Consider the following 13,446-nt stretch of genomic DNA (forward strand, 5'->3'; position numbering starts at 1 on the left):
ATGAGCGGCATCGCCCACCCCATCCATCTTTTTCTGGTTATGTTAACCTTTGGGCAAGCAAAGACAAATTATCATTTACTGAGACATGAGAAAAAATATAATCTCTGCTCACAGTTGACTGGTAGCTCTGTGTACTAGCTGGCAGTGAAGTGTTGGCTCTGCTTCAGCTGATTTTAAATGGGTCTCACATTTGAATTGCCAAATGGATTTTTTCCGGTTCTTCCACAACCCCAGAAAACCTGATGATGCCCCTACTCGATGCCTCTTCTGTAAAAAGGCCAATCCACACATTTAGATCTGAGCTGATTCGTAAAATGTAGATATTAAACCTGCTGAGGTCCTACGAGTGGAGACCACTGGCATATGGTCAAAGATGTGTCACTGTGCTCACACATGTTAACCATTTGGTTTTCTCACAGCTGTGAAACACGCAGATGAGTTCGGGGACGGGGGGATGGGATGCGAGCTCTGAGTCGCTCTCACTCACTGTATCGTGTTGAGCCAATCGCTGTGTGTAGTGGTGATTTGGGTGTGAGCTGTGATCTAATCACCTTGAATGGAATGTCATTTGCATTGTGGCCAAGTGTGTTTGGGATCTGTGTGAGTGCCGGTGCCCACGGGGGGGGGGACACACAATAGGTGTCTTCACATGTTTCTGTGTAACAATCGGAATGTGATATCAATCAAACCACACCCACGGAGTCCTGATGAATCTGATGAGTGACAAACTCTTACTGCATTATATGTAAAGATTTTTTTAAAAGATACTTTTTGCGTATGGAGTCATGAATATTGTTGTTGTGAGTTATTTTGGGGGTAATTTATTCATGCTTCAGTTACCAGGATTGGATTATTTAGGAACAGTCGATGAAAGCTCTTCACAGTGGAGGTTGTGCCGATGTGTTCGATATGAATAACATTTTCTCAAAAAACCAAAACTATGTAAACAAAGGCAAGTTTGGTCATATATATATATAGCAATAAGGAGAAAGATGCACACCTCATTATTTTTTTTGCATACATTAACAAACATTAAACAGTAAATTGAGAGTGGAGGAACATAGTGAATACAGCTGCTTCCCTTTAATAACACTGCAAATAAGTCAAGTTAGTCTGAGTGATTAGGAGCAAATCATCATCAACACACCAGGAATATCTTTTTTGAAGAATCTTATTCATTCCTCTGGTACAGTCCATGGACTGAAGCTGCCCTGGAGGCTCATGGTGAAACAGTAGCTTCAAACACTTCAGTTGGGTTGTTCTGCTGGTTGATGAATTTTAATTGAACTGGATTCAGCCGGTGCGCACACTCACAATATATTGCAACCATATGGGCATATTTATGCTGCTCTATCTCATTATTGGGCATCTCAGTCTCATGTTGTCACTCAGGGTACCGTGGGCAGACACGAGGACCCTATGAATGGTGATGTAACTACGGTATCTGCTCATTTACAGATGCCTTGGTCCAGAGAGCAAAGGGCAGAGTGATATCGTTCCATGATTAAATGGAGGGTGTTGTGGAAGTAGGAAAAGTGTGGCTGGAAAAAGGTGTGGGGTGAAAACAAGTCTGTATAGACTCACGGGGACAATTAAATGTTTTCACTTGCAATGCCAGGCACAGAGACTGAGAGGAACAGTCACCCCTGGTGTGTGTGTGGGCTGGTTAGTTCGCACTTGTCCCAAGCACTGACCAACAGTTTCAGGGACAGAGATCCATTGCTTTATGTCTTCGTCTTAGGCTTTGAGAGGAAATGCATCAACCTCTGCTTCTATGGCTCTAACCAATTCATCTGCAGACAAGGCAGCAATATAGGGATCACGGTTTAAAGGACATATTCCTGCCTAGTCGCTACAGTTACTGCACGGCTGCTGTTTTTGGTTTTACGTTCAGGTACACACGCTGGCTGAATACAGATACTTTCTTTTTGCTCAAACAAGTTTTTTTTCTGGTGACAGAATTGTGTTGAATTGTAATTTGTTTATTTTTTCAAACATTTTCAATTTCTTTTTCATTACTGCAGCTCTAAACAAAGCAACTGAACTTTCAATTTTTAGTTCATTCAATCTGAAAGAAATGGGTGGTGATCTACATTACGTGCATCATGCATGTGCTCTGGGTTTAGCTCTCTTATGCCTTCTGCTGGCAGGCACGTATCTCTCTGACCCACTTTTATCCACTAGACACTAGTTGCGCTAGTAGAAGCTCTGTTCTCCGGCCACGAGAGGGAGTGTGTCCTCTCTCTGGATCCCGACATAGATTTCTCAATCACTTTTAGAGGCGAGGTTGAAGGTGTAATCTGGAACTGTATTAGAACGTCTTGAAACAACTATAGCCATGTTATATATGTGGTGTACTGACACTATCCCAAATGTTTCCAGTCATTTTCAGTAATTATAATTACAATAATGATATTATTAATTATAATAAAGACAATAGTGCGTTTCATTTGGTCGCCTGTCAGTGGCGTCATATCGCCTTTGTGCATGTGTGTGCAGTGTTGTGTGCTTGCGTCTGCCACAAGAGTCAAAATTGTTTTTTTATCCAGTTTTAGGTCACTTTTTGAACTTTGCATTTTAACTGGATGAAGATTTTTCGTTGTGGGATGCGTGGATCTTAAATTAACAGAAAAACAAGCTCAGCAAACATTAGCAGCGGCTCAGCTCGCAGCCTCTCGGAGACGTCCCGTGTCCGCCAAACAGCGTCGCAGAAACACTAAGGCCCAGTCCCATTTCAACAAGGGGTAGGGGTCAAAATGAGAAATGGGATTGGGCCTAACACTTAACTTGAAGCTGCATTATTCGGTGTGTTACTGGATTTACTCAGAGGCTCTGTTTGTTTTGGAGGGGGCGGAGACCTCTGAGGAGAATTCAGCTCCTGAGCCATGAACCTAACTGGGAGAAGCTGATTGCACTGACATTAACAACTCCCATGATCCCACTGTACTTCCTTATATTCACAATATCACCAAACTCTGTATTTTGCATGGATGTTTATTAAGAGATCAGTGTAATTCCAGCAGTCTGTCCAGCAGACATCAGGCTGGCGGAGGTGAGGTGGGCTGAGTTTGTCACGGAGAGCCTGAACACCTGCTGTCTGTGCACAGAACCCTGCCTTCATATGGACTGTGTGGGAACGTGACTGTAAATAACAGGCCTTGTAACACCTGAGGTCGTCCTCAGCGTTGTCACTGGGAACAAACCTGGAACAGGCTGTTCAACAAGCTGTAAATGTCCCAGCAGTGTGATTACATTGTAAAAAAGAAAAGCTCAAAATTCCAAGACACGAAAAAATTATATTTTAAGTCCGACATTTCGTCTATTCAGCTTTGAGATTTCAGTTCAGTTATCTTATTTCAAGTAACACCTTGCAACTCTGTAGGTTATTTTCACTATAATCATGTTTTTGTTCTTAAAGTGTGTCATGCCACACGGTCTAGCGTCATGATTTTGCATTAATTTACATAGCTCCTTCGACAGGTCTGGGCCATAAATTGTGTTCATACCGGAAAGAAAAAGAAGACGGAAGTTTGTGCGAATGGTTCTTGCATGAGGCCCAATGTTTTAAAATTACTTCAAACAATGAGTTAAATAAGAAATCTATTTTGTCAATCAAAACTCATGATTCTAAGTTCTGAAAGTAACAATTAGATGGATTAAACTTTGGCAAACACAAGTGAGGAGAACATTCTCTGTTCGGGGTGAATCACAGATTCAGAGTCTAAATTAATATTATATATCATATTTACTCATTCAGTGAATTTTTCTGCTGTTCTCCTAATCTGCAGAAGGGGGAGATAAAGTACATGTGTAACGCTCAAACGTTCCATCTGCAGTGAGGATCCAGTGGACTCGCTTGGTTTATGAATAACTGTGTGTCACTGTGTGTGTCACTTCTTTGTGTCGTTAGGAGGAACAATGTTGATTAACAGGAAACGGTTGATTAACCTGAAGATTGCGTCAAGTCATTTTGCCTCACATCCACACCCCAACTGTGCCAAATCATACGTCTTCCAGTGTTTACAACAACCTCGATTTGATTTGATTTATTGATTTATTTTGAGCATGTCAAATTCAACAGCGAAAAAGAGAACCGCAGTTGTTGAAAACATATCCAGCAAAATAAAAGAAAAAAGAAAAGAAAAGATAAAGGGAATTTTTCCTTTGATTTGCATGCGTGAATCGGAGTAGGAAGAAGGATAAACTTATTTAATCCTACCCCTAAATAATTAAATCATTATTTACAACAAACAAATACAATATAGAGCTTGACTTCTCGCCCCTTGCTACATATTTACAGTAACATACAGTTCATAATTTACATTACTATATACAGAGAGCCTTAATTGTCTTGAAGACAGGGCGATATATAAGCATATACACATATCATACATACATATATACATGCATATACACACCTATACACACCTGGTGATCAAAGCCATTCTTCCTCCCTGTATTTAGTGAGGATCATATCTTTATCATTTTGTAAAAACTGGATGATGTTTGTACATTGCTGTAGTTAAACATGCAGACTGTTCCACATTTTCAGTCCGGAAATTGTTCCACAAATTGTTGAAGGAAACAGGTAAAGAACAATGTAAAATGTACAGAAAACACGCACAAGACTTATTTCATCACATTCACATTGGAATGTGATAATAAAACATGTGTTGATAAAAGGGAAATAGTTCTTCCCTTCCATTTCACACCATGTGAAATGATCACGTGATAGGCCCCTCAGGTCCAATTTGAATATTTTACGTGTTTGTGGACAAATCCGTTTGTCTCCAAATGTGATGTGATTAAAAAAAAAAAAAAAAATGCTGAAAGAGGAAACAGCCAGTCTTCCATGTCTCTCACATTATAGTGTCGCCTGGTAGAGGATTTTGTTGTCATGATTTATCTCAGGACACTTTAAAATGAAATAAATAAGTCTACACAGATCGGTGTGGTCTGTAAAACAAAACATCAGGGAGTAAAAAATAGATCTTCTATTCAGGACGGCACGGTGGTGCAGTGGTTTGCAATGTCGCCTCACAGCAAGAAGGTTCCGTGTGTGAACCTGTCCGCCAATCGGGGCCTTCCTGTATAGGTTTTCTCCAGGTACTTTGGCTTCCTCCCACAGTCCAAAGACTTTAGGGACTAAACTGCTCGTAGGTGTGAATGTGGGCGTGAATGAATGTTTGTCTCTGTCCCGTTTTTACCTGGCAGTCGCATCCGACCTGAGTGATCCGAACACAAGTGGACAGCTCTTTGTACGTCTGTTCTCACCTGGCAGCAGATCGTTTCTCCACATGCGTCTCCAGTGACCACTTGTGATCTGATTTTACCTACCCGCCCCGTATGTAAATCAACACGTACACCATTTCCGTTTGCAAGTTGTTGTTGTTTTTAACAAAATAATAAAATATGCAAAGTGCAAAATGAGGCACGAATCACTGAATCATTCGGGAGGGAGTGATGTTCATGTCTCCCTGGGGAACAAACACTCTCACTTTCCCCAACAATGTACATACATAATAGCAGTGAACTAGTTATTTCCATATGGAGCTATATTTATGTACACAGGTGGTTAAATATAAACCAGGAGGTGGTACGAATAATGGATCATGCGATTTCTAAATGTTTCTTACTGCGTCTCATGATGATTTCCCCCCCCCCCCTCAGAGTTTGTCACTGCGTCGTGCAAACACAGAAACGTTCTCATCTCACCAGTTGTTGTGTCAGTATGGACGGTGGCGTAATTTCGAACAAGCATTAAAGCAATGTCACCTCATGGGGAAGTTAGTGGTTGGAGAGATGATGTTGATGTTTTTCTTCAGTGTGTAGACACTGGTGGTCCAAAGCACGACTTCCAAAGTAAGCCTGGACAGTGTGGAAATGTATGACTCACAAAACACAAAATTCTAAATGAGTAGTCCACAGCCACAGCTTTTTGTGTTGAGGAAGGGGGGGGGGGGGGGGGGTCTACAGTAGAGTAGATCATATTTACCAGACTGAGCAGGGCTGGTAGACTTGTTTACTGACCTGCTAACACTGATCAAGGGTCATCACAGTGAGCGTGCACAAAGAGGGAGAACAGCCAGAAAACATGAAAGCCCACAGAGCTGCGTCAGTGAGCTCTTTTTATATTAATGACTTCATGTTACAGGTGGAAATAAAGTATGCAGATCTTTTACTTAGTAAAAGAAGTTTTAGAGAAGTCACAGTTTTAAAAACATTTTGTCCAGCATTCAAAAGCAAAACATTATGGAATTATTAATGGCAGCATGATCTTACAAACACAGAGAGACAGGAAAAGTCAAGTTATTATCGGACTATGGATTTTATAAACGTTGCAGAATTATTCTAAATGCATTTAAATGTTGTAGCTGGCTGCAGAAATGTCAATTGTACCTTTTTTTTTAAATACTGTTGGATTGTTGGGGGGAATTTAGTGCATAATATGCATAGAATACTTCATCTGCCGCAAGTCCCCAGTAACAGAGGCCAGATAAATGTAGTGGAATAGAAAGGAGCTATACCCAATGAAAAGAATTTAAGTGGAGGTATAAATGAAAAGACAAGCGTAACTATAAAACACTGCTTAGAAATGAGCATAAGGTATATCAATGTCCTTCATAGTGACAAACCCAAAGAGAATTATTGTCCAACTCTGCAAAGAGACTCCAGGCTCTTTTAGTAAAATAAAACAGGAAAGAGGTAATTTCGTCAAAGTGTGACCAAAGCTTCTTTTGAAATGACTGTAAGAAGCAGTGAGATTTGGGTTTGTGACGCGTTTTCACTTTGTCAGCTTCTGTATTTACAATGACGATCAGTATGTGCTTAACTAAAATCTGTGATAACTAAGGTTCAAGAGACCAATTTGTCTCAATGAATCATTCATAAGCTGCTGCACTGTAGAGCTGAAATGTGACTCAGCTGTTGTGTCTGTGGAGCCTCGGACTGTTTGCTCCATCAGGTGCTGAGCTTGAAATACACATACATAAAAAAATAAATAAAATTGCCTTTACATGCACAGAAATGTTCCAACACACCATTTATTAACATGTCCTTTCATTTAATTGCCCCATTCAACTGCACACATTTCCTATTAGCTGACATTGAAGAATTCAATCGTTGCAGTACATTACAAAACGAGCAAGTTAGGATACAGCCAATGGGCTCATGTACATCTCTGATTAGTATAAATAGTTAAAAATGTCACAACATAACAATATCATAACTTGCACTTTTGTTTACTTTTCCTTTATGTAACTATATAGAAATATATATCTTTTTAAAGGCAAAGTCAAATAAACAAATCATTAGGAACCTTTTCTAATTTTTCCAGCAAATAATAAAAACAATTAATAATTCATTGTCAAATTCAAATTTTTACAATACCTGCATATATGGTATAAAAGCGTTGGTCCAAATGTGCAATGAATCACCGAATACTCCAAACAGCTATTACCTTACAGCTGGAACTCTTCAATTACAATGTAATTCATGTTGATACTTTAATTATTAAAGTATTTTTATTTTTTTCAATTGAAAATGGCAACATTTTAATGATCTAAAATTATTTGAAAGAAATGGTCATCTTTAAACAAAATGAATAGCAAAGTTCAAAAGATTGACCATGTAGAAATAGAATACAGGATGCATTATTTGGGTTTGCTGATAAGTCTGGATGGAGTAATGATTTAGATGGAAGGCAGGGTTCATGCTCAGAAATTGCGAAACTTCTGTGATGACATGAAAACAAACTGTTTGGACTCCATTATCGTGGTTCACTGGAGAATAGGCTGTTAGCTACAAATATCAAAGTATCAGGTACAGTCATTGTAAGACTACAGATATATTTGCGTTTGACACATTCATTTGTGCATGATGGCTTCTGCACATATCCCGCGTCTGTTTGGAGCGTTGGCTGTGCATGTCCTCAGAAAGTACAGCTACATGTTTGCAACATGCATATGTACATGCTAGGAGCAGATCCACACATTGGATCTTTCATTGAAAGGGAATGGGACTATGCGTTTCTCGGCCGCATTTGAAGCCATTCTAGTCCTGTTGCTGTGACACCATCAGTCTTCAAAGGCAGCCTCAGAAAGATTGTGTAACACGTGTCATTGCTGATTGACAGTAGGATGTGGAAACCTAAAAACTTTAACTGACTTTGAACAAGCTGTTTTTTTAGAAAGATCAATGAAAGAAATGCCGAGTGAGAGGTGGCACTGAGTTACAGAAGGTGGGGGAAAAGCTGCTAGCCCAGACATGATGTTGTGACTATGGCTCTCTATGTAGATGTAACGTGAGCCTTTGATCATATTTTAATGACCAATGAAACAAGGAGGACAGTTTGCTAATGCACAAACATGTAAACTCGGTCCATCAGATGAATGTCTTTTCAGCTCTCACAACAAAGCCAACCACTTACACAGTTAGTGATCTGGAGTTAGGGACCATAAAAATGGCCTCGAGAGCGTGGCCACACTTCCAAACATCATCCGTCGGAGAACTGCTCAGTCCCCGCTCCACCTGACATCAAGCAGTTGTCAGGATCGATAGTGATATCAGCCGTTGGGTGGGCTGCGATCTGCTGCAGGAGATTCTCTGACTGAAGCAGCTGATTGGTCCAGTCTTGACACATGTCATCTATTGCAGGCCCCTCCCCTCCATAATCTGGAGGCAGGAGAGCCGGTGAGAAGAAGTCACTCAAAGAATCGTGGAAATCACTGCCGTGCATATGGATCTACAGAGGAGAGAAGTAACTTGGTTTTTTTAAAGGGTCGGTTTAAAAACAAGAGTCTGAGAACAGAGACGGATGTTTCTGTGATGCTGACCCTTTGTTTGATCTTATCTGGCAGGAAGGGACGAATCATGGCAAAGACCGGCCAGAAGAACATTGGCTCGTTGACCAGATGAATTCCCCTTACTTTCAGCGGAAAAGAGTCCTGATAGACACACACAAACAGGTGTAAAAACATATCATGCAAGCTAACAACTTGGTCCATAAGTGAAATTGGGAAAAAAAATATTGAACAGCTAATAATGGACATGTCAGATCCATCACAAACACGGTTGTAACAATATACTATAATCTAGTTAGCCCAGAGCTTAGGTGGGGGTTAGGTGTTATGATCATAGCAATAAAAATGTTATTGAGGATGAAGACCCATATGAAACTCAGGATCATCGCAGGTGAAGCGTTAGAACCATGATCGGAGGCTTACCGAAAGCACAGAGGAGATCTTTCTGGCGAGGGAAGGGTTGATCTGCCAGGCGTGGCCTAGACTCCACCCCTGCAGGTCAAATATGACCTTCAGACCCCGCCTCTGCGTCTCTGTTTCCATGGAGATGATCTCTGATGTCATCAGGCTTACCCTGAACACCTGGAATGCCGACCAGTCCTTTGGGTTCCACTGCCCTGCGCGCAACAAGACAGACAAGTTACTATTCACATGGATTACACTCAATCTGTACCCTGAATTACACAATATATCTTTATTAACATTTAATAAAATTAAACAGTCCCTAGTCAGTTGACTAGGGACTGTTTGGTCTCACACCTCTCATTGCACACCACACCAACACAAGATGGCTATGCTTTGTTCGTAAAACGTTCACCATCTAAGTTAGGTATGTCAGCATGCTAATATTTGCTAATTCTTGGTCTTGTCAATTATGTTTAGCAGGAATTCGCTTATAATCCAAAGTATTGTATTTTGACCCGGTGGTAGTGTTGCATATGAAGTCAGGAGATAAAAGATTTTACAATTTATCCTCTGGGGAACATGAACGTTTACCACCATTTCATCAAAGTTGATATATTTCATTCTGAACTGAAAGAAAGGTCCTGCTGGAGGAAGGATATCAGAAAGTCAGGGATCATGGGATTATATAGGTTGATTATATTTACACGTCCATCTATTATGCAATGACATTAGCCTCAGTTTTGAATAGGGTTTCTGACCAGCTGATCCCTCTCTTTTAACTCTGTTTGGTCTTTTCCATTTGCCGAGGGAATTATCTGGCACTTAAGCCTCATTCACACTAAACCATTTTTGGCACGACTTGCCACTCGCCAACAAATTTTGCAACTCGCAGACAAACGCACCAGATCGGAGCCAAATCGGCTTTGTGTCTGTGTGTGGAGGGTTGTTTAACTGAGCAGGTCGACCCGCTAAAAGTCTGCAATTGGCCACTTTCACGTTTTGACGTCATAACGTTGGTGAACGCGCTGGAAAACAGTGTAGTGACAGGTGGCGGTAAAGAGCGGTGTGCGCCATAAAACAAAGAAGAAGAACCAGCATGGAAGCCAGTGAGACGGTGGTCAACATTATCTTATATCTTGTACTTTTTGTCACTCTTTCAAAGTATACAAACTCAGCGTAGTTACCGACGCAAGAGACGATCCTTCTTTTCCTCTGTCATTGCGCTAATTTGCGTTCACCCGGGTGTGACATTCACATCATTCCGATCGGAGGTGAATCCGTTTATTACCCGAGTAATTTTTCAAACTGCACAAAATGCCGGTTGTAAGCGGGTTTAAACAGGTTTTTTGGCCAGTGTGAAAGGGGCTTTAGTGATCCACATCAGATTATACAGTTGATCATTTAAATCCTTTAAAGTGAGGATAAATGAATTCAAATTGTAACCCTAAATTACTGAAACTGCAAACTTGTGGTCAGCTGAACCAACAGAAATGTGAATTTATTCTTCACCCAGTTTCATAGAAACAGGTTTTTTAAGAATTGGCCGGTTTTATATCATTTGAGATTGATTTAGTGTAAATTCAATGCCTTCAATTTACATGTCAGTTATGACATTAAAGTTACTTTCATGAAATCAAACCCCATTTTTGATACTCTTCAGGGGCTCCATCCATCTCAACAATCAATGCATTTACAAGAATTCGACTGATATTGGTTTTTTTTAAATGGCTGATGGCAATATTTAGAGAGCAGGCAAAACAGATTTGTATTACTTGAAGTGATTCTGTCTGCTCTCTGTGATGGTACAGTGGTATTAAATGTGACATTTACATCTGTGGGTATTAACCTGAAAAAAACCGGCAGAAGTAAAAATCTGTTAGATGCAGTCATTGCATCACTGCTCAGTGTACTGACCAATTCTGTAGATGAGCACCCTGCTGCCTGCGTGGTCCCGCTGCGGGAGGACGGCGTGATACGACGCGTTGAGGAGGCCGAGCACAGACGAGGGAGACAGACAGCGGCTGATCTCAGGACTCTCCCTCCGCCACCGCTGATAGTTCAGCAGGAGCTGCACAGGACACAGGCAACGTGCAGGGAAATCAGAAAAATCACACGAGTCCGCTGTGCCCATCATCACCTATGAATGTGGCTGAAGCAGCCGTGCGTAAAAGATGATACGTGTTGTGAGCCTCTGAGCCAAACCCTCAAAGTTAATGTTCCGGCTGCTGGGGATCACACATGAAATTAATATATACCAGCTCAGCTGAGTCATAATGAAAGCAAACTGAAAGAGCTGTTTGTGTCAGTATGTGTGTTTATCACGGCTGCAGAGCTTTCACCCTCTCTGCTGAAGTGAGCACATGTAGTCACAGCTCTGTTTAGACATGCCCACAGACTACACTGAATGTCACACAGCGTGACGAAATCAACTACTACAGCGGGTTTATACTCAGTTAGTAGGAATGCTTCAGCACTAACACAGCAACAATGCTCTGAAGTGTGATCAATTTGTGTCATTCTTTCTTATTTGTTCAGAAACATGTCAACACAAATCAAGTGTGTGCGTGGTGTTGTTAGAGATTACAGTGATTGTCATTAGTGGTTAATATGTCAACCATTCTCCTGGTCGCAGAGCACGTGGTCGAAAGCCGCTCTGGACTCAGCACACACAAATACAGTACATTGATCAAACTGTTTGCTGTTGTGATATGCTGAATTCACTCATCATGGGATCAATACAATGATGAGAGCGCATCAAAGTGAGAAGCTGAAATTCGCAGACGGGCTGTTTGCATGAAAGAGCTGAACGTCTTTATATAGGATGACGTTACAGAATCTACCAGTGGAAGTAACAATGATAGTTTTGGGGGGGGGGGTGCAAATCAAATTCTGCCTGGGGCCCCATATAGGCTAGGGCCTGCTCTGCCTGGGTGCAAAACACATAGAAACCATTTGGAACAGTATACAAATCAATAACCTGTGGCCAAATTCAGGAGAACGACTTCTACAGGAGGATGTGAGCTCTGTGTGTGATAATGTACTGTAATGAATTAACTCTTTTCAAAACTTTGATTTGGAATATAGTCGCTTGAAGATCACTCTATCACTAAGAATGTCTCTTGTTGTTATTGTAATCTATCGCCCCCCCCCCTTTGAAAAAAAAGATTTTTATGAAAAGTTCCAAAACATGCGCAAAGAATGTAGTTTTAAGAGAGGGAGGTCGTAACGTTCATTGGGATGATAGATCAATTAGAAAGAACCTCTCACAGCGGATTCAAGGTCCAAGTAGGATGAGCCACATCCACCAGAACCCAGATGGATTCAGTGTTCAGCTACAGACCGGCGAGAACCTCAACATCTTACAACGCACCGGAGTTGCGCACTGCTGCGCAGTGAGGAGCTCCGGTCCAAACGGAAGGGAAGAGTTACACTCGACTCCTGTCCGGCACACGCTGTTCTCTCGTCGGCGAGGTGTCTCCGTACCTTCAGGGACAGCTCCACGTCGAAGTCTCGGGCGCGCAGGAACTTGACGAGGAAGCCGCGGGAGAAGGTCCGGACGGCGCGCAGCTCGCCGGCGCGCAGCGCTCCCCGCCTCAGGCCGCGCACGAACGGCTCCAGCAGCTCCGAGTCGTCCGGCACTTCGCTGAGCTGAGGCCCGTTCATGGCGTCCCCCGCTCCGGTGGCAGCGCACTGCTGGAGAGAGGGGGGGCCGGGGGGGAGAGGGGGGCCGGGGGGGGGGGGGGGGGGGCCTCGGGCCGCTCAGGAACCTCACGCACGGCACGGACACGTGTTGGACCAAAGCAACAGCGTTGCGCGGTGGATGGAGCCCAGGTATAAATTGTCCCGTTTGAGAAGAAATCAAAATCTCCTTCGAGGTCCAATTCTGTGTCCGGTGCGGAGTTGTATTCAGTGCGCAGTGGAGACAGAAGTTCACGGCAAGGCAGCACTGTCTGATTCCTGTCTGACGGTCGACGTCAGGGGCGGCTCGAGCCATTTTGGTGCCCTAAGCAAGATTCTAACTAGTTGCCCCCCCCCCCCCCCAAAAAAAAAGAAAAAAAAGAAAGACAAATAAAGGAAACCCACACCATTGCAAACAGCCGCATGTTACTCAACCATTGTTGAATCCATCAATCTGGTGAAGTTTGACAGCAATTTAGGAGGCTAGATCTATGAAGGACTTTATGCTCTTGTCAACAATTGTGCTGAATTTTCCCGACAGAGATTGTTTCCTGAGGATTAA

The 13,446-nt window shown here is 42.2% G+C and overlaps 1 protein-coding gene and 1 long non-coding RNA gene across 3 annotated transcripts; one reads left to right on the top strand and one right to left on the bottom strand.

The window, feature by feature from the left end:
- The first annotated feature begins 4,510 nt into the window (after positions 1-4,510).
- On the top strand, positions 4,511-5,427 carry LOC118311165. The gene is made up of 2 exons (XR_004793916.2): positions 4,511-5,106; positions 5,215-5,427. It is a non-coding gene; the product is annotated as an uncharacterized LOC118311165 (long non-coding RNA).
- A 1,598-nt stretch (positions 5,428-7,025) lies between these two features.
- On the bottom strand, positions 7,026-13,225 carry ttpa (tocopherol (alpha) transfer protein). 2 transcript variants are annotated; one of them, XM_047332185.1, is made up of 5 exons: positions 12,577-13,225; positions 11,121-11,274; positions 9,225-9,418; positions 8,835-8,945; positions 7,026-8,743 (listed from the first exon to the last, which is right to left on the bottom strand). In XM_047332185.1, the coding sequence occupies exons 1-5, from the start codon at positions 13,198-13,200 to the stop codon at positions 8,495-8,497; spliced, it is 1,332 nt and encodes a 443-aa protein (XP_047188141.1). In that variant the 5' UTR covers positions 13,201-13,225; the 3' UTR covers positions 7,026-8,494. The 2 variants fall into 2 exon arrangements, with proteins under 2 accessions (XP_047188141.1, XP_035490934.1); XM_035635041.2 differs by having other exon boundaries at positions 12,690-12,947.
- Between the last annotated feature and the right edge of the window lie 221 nt (positions 13,226-13,446).

Source organism: Scophthalmus maximus, chromosome 5 (genome assembly GCF_022379125.1).
Source record: "Scophthalmus maximus strain ysfricsl-2021 chromosome 5, ASM2237912v1, whole genome shotgun sequence".
Lineage (NCBI taxonomy): Eukaryota > Metazoa > Chordata > Actinopteri > Pleuronectiformes > Scophthalmidae > Scophthalmus > Scophthalmus maximus.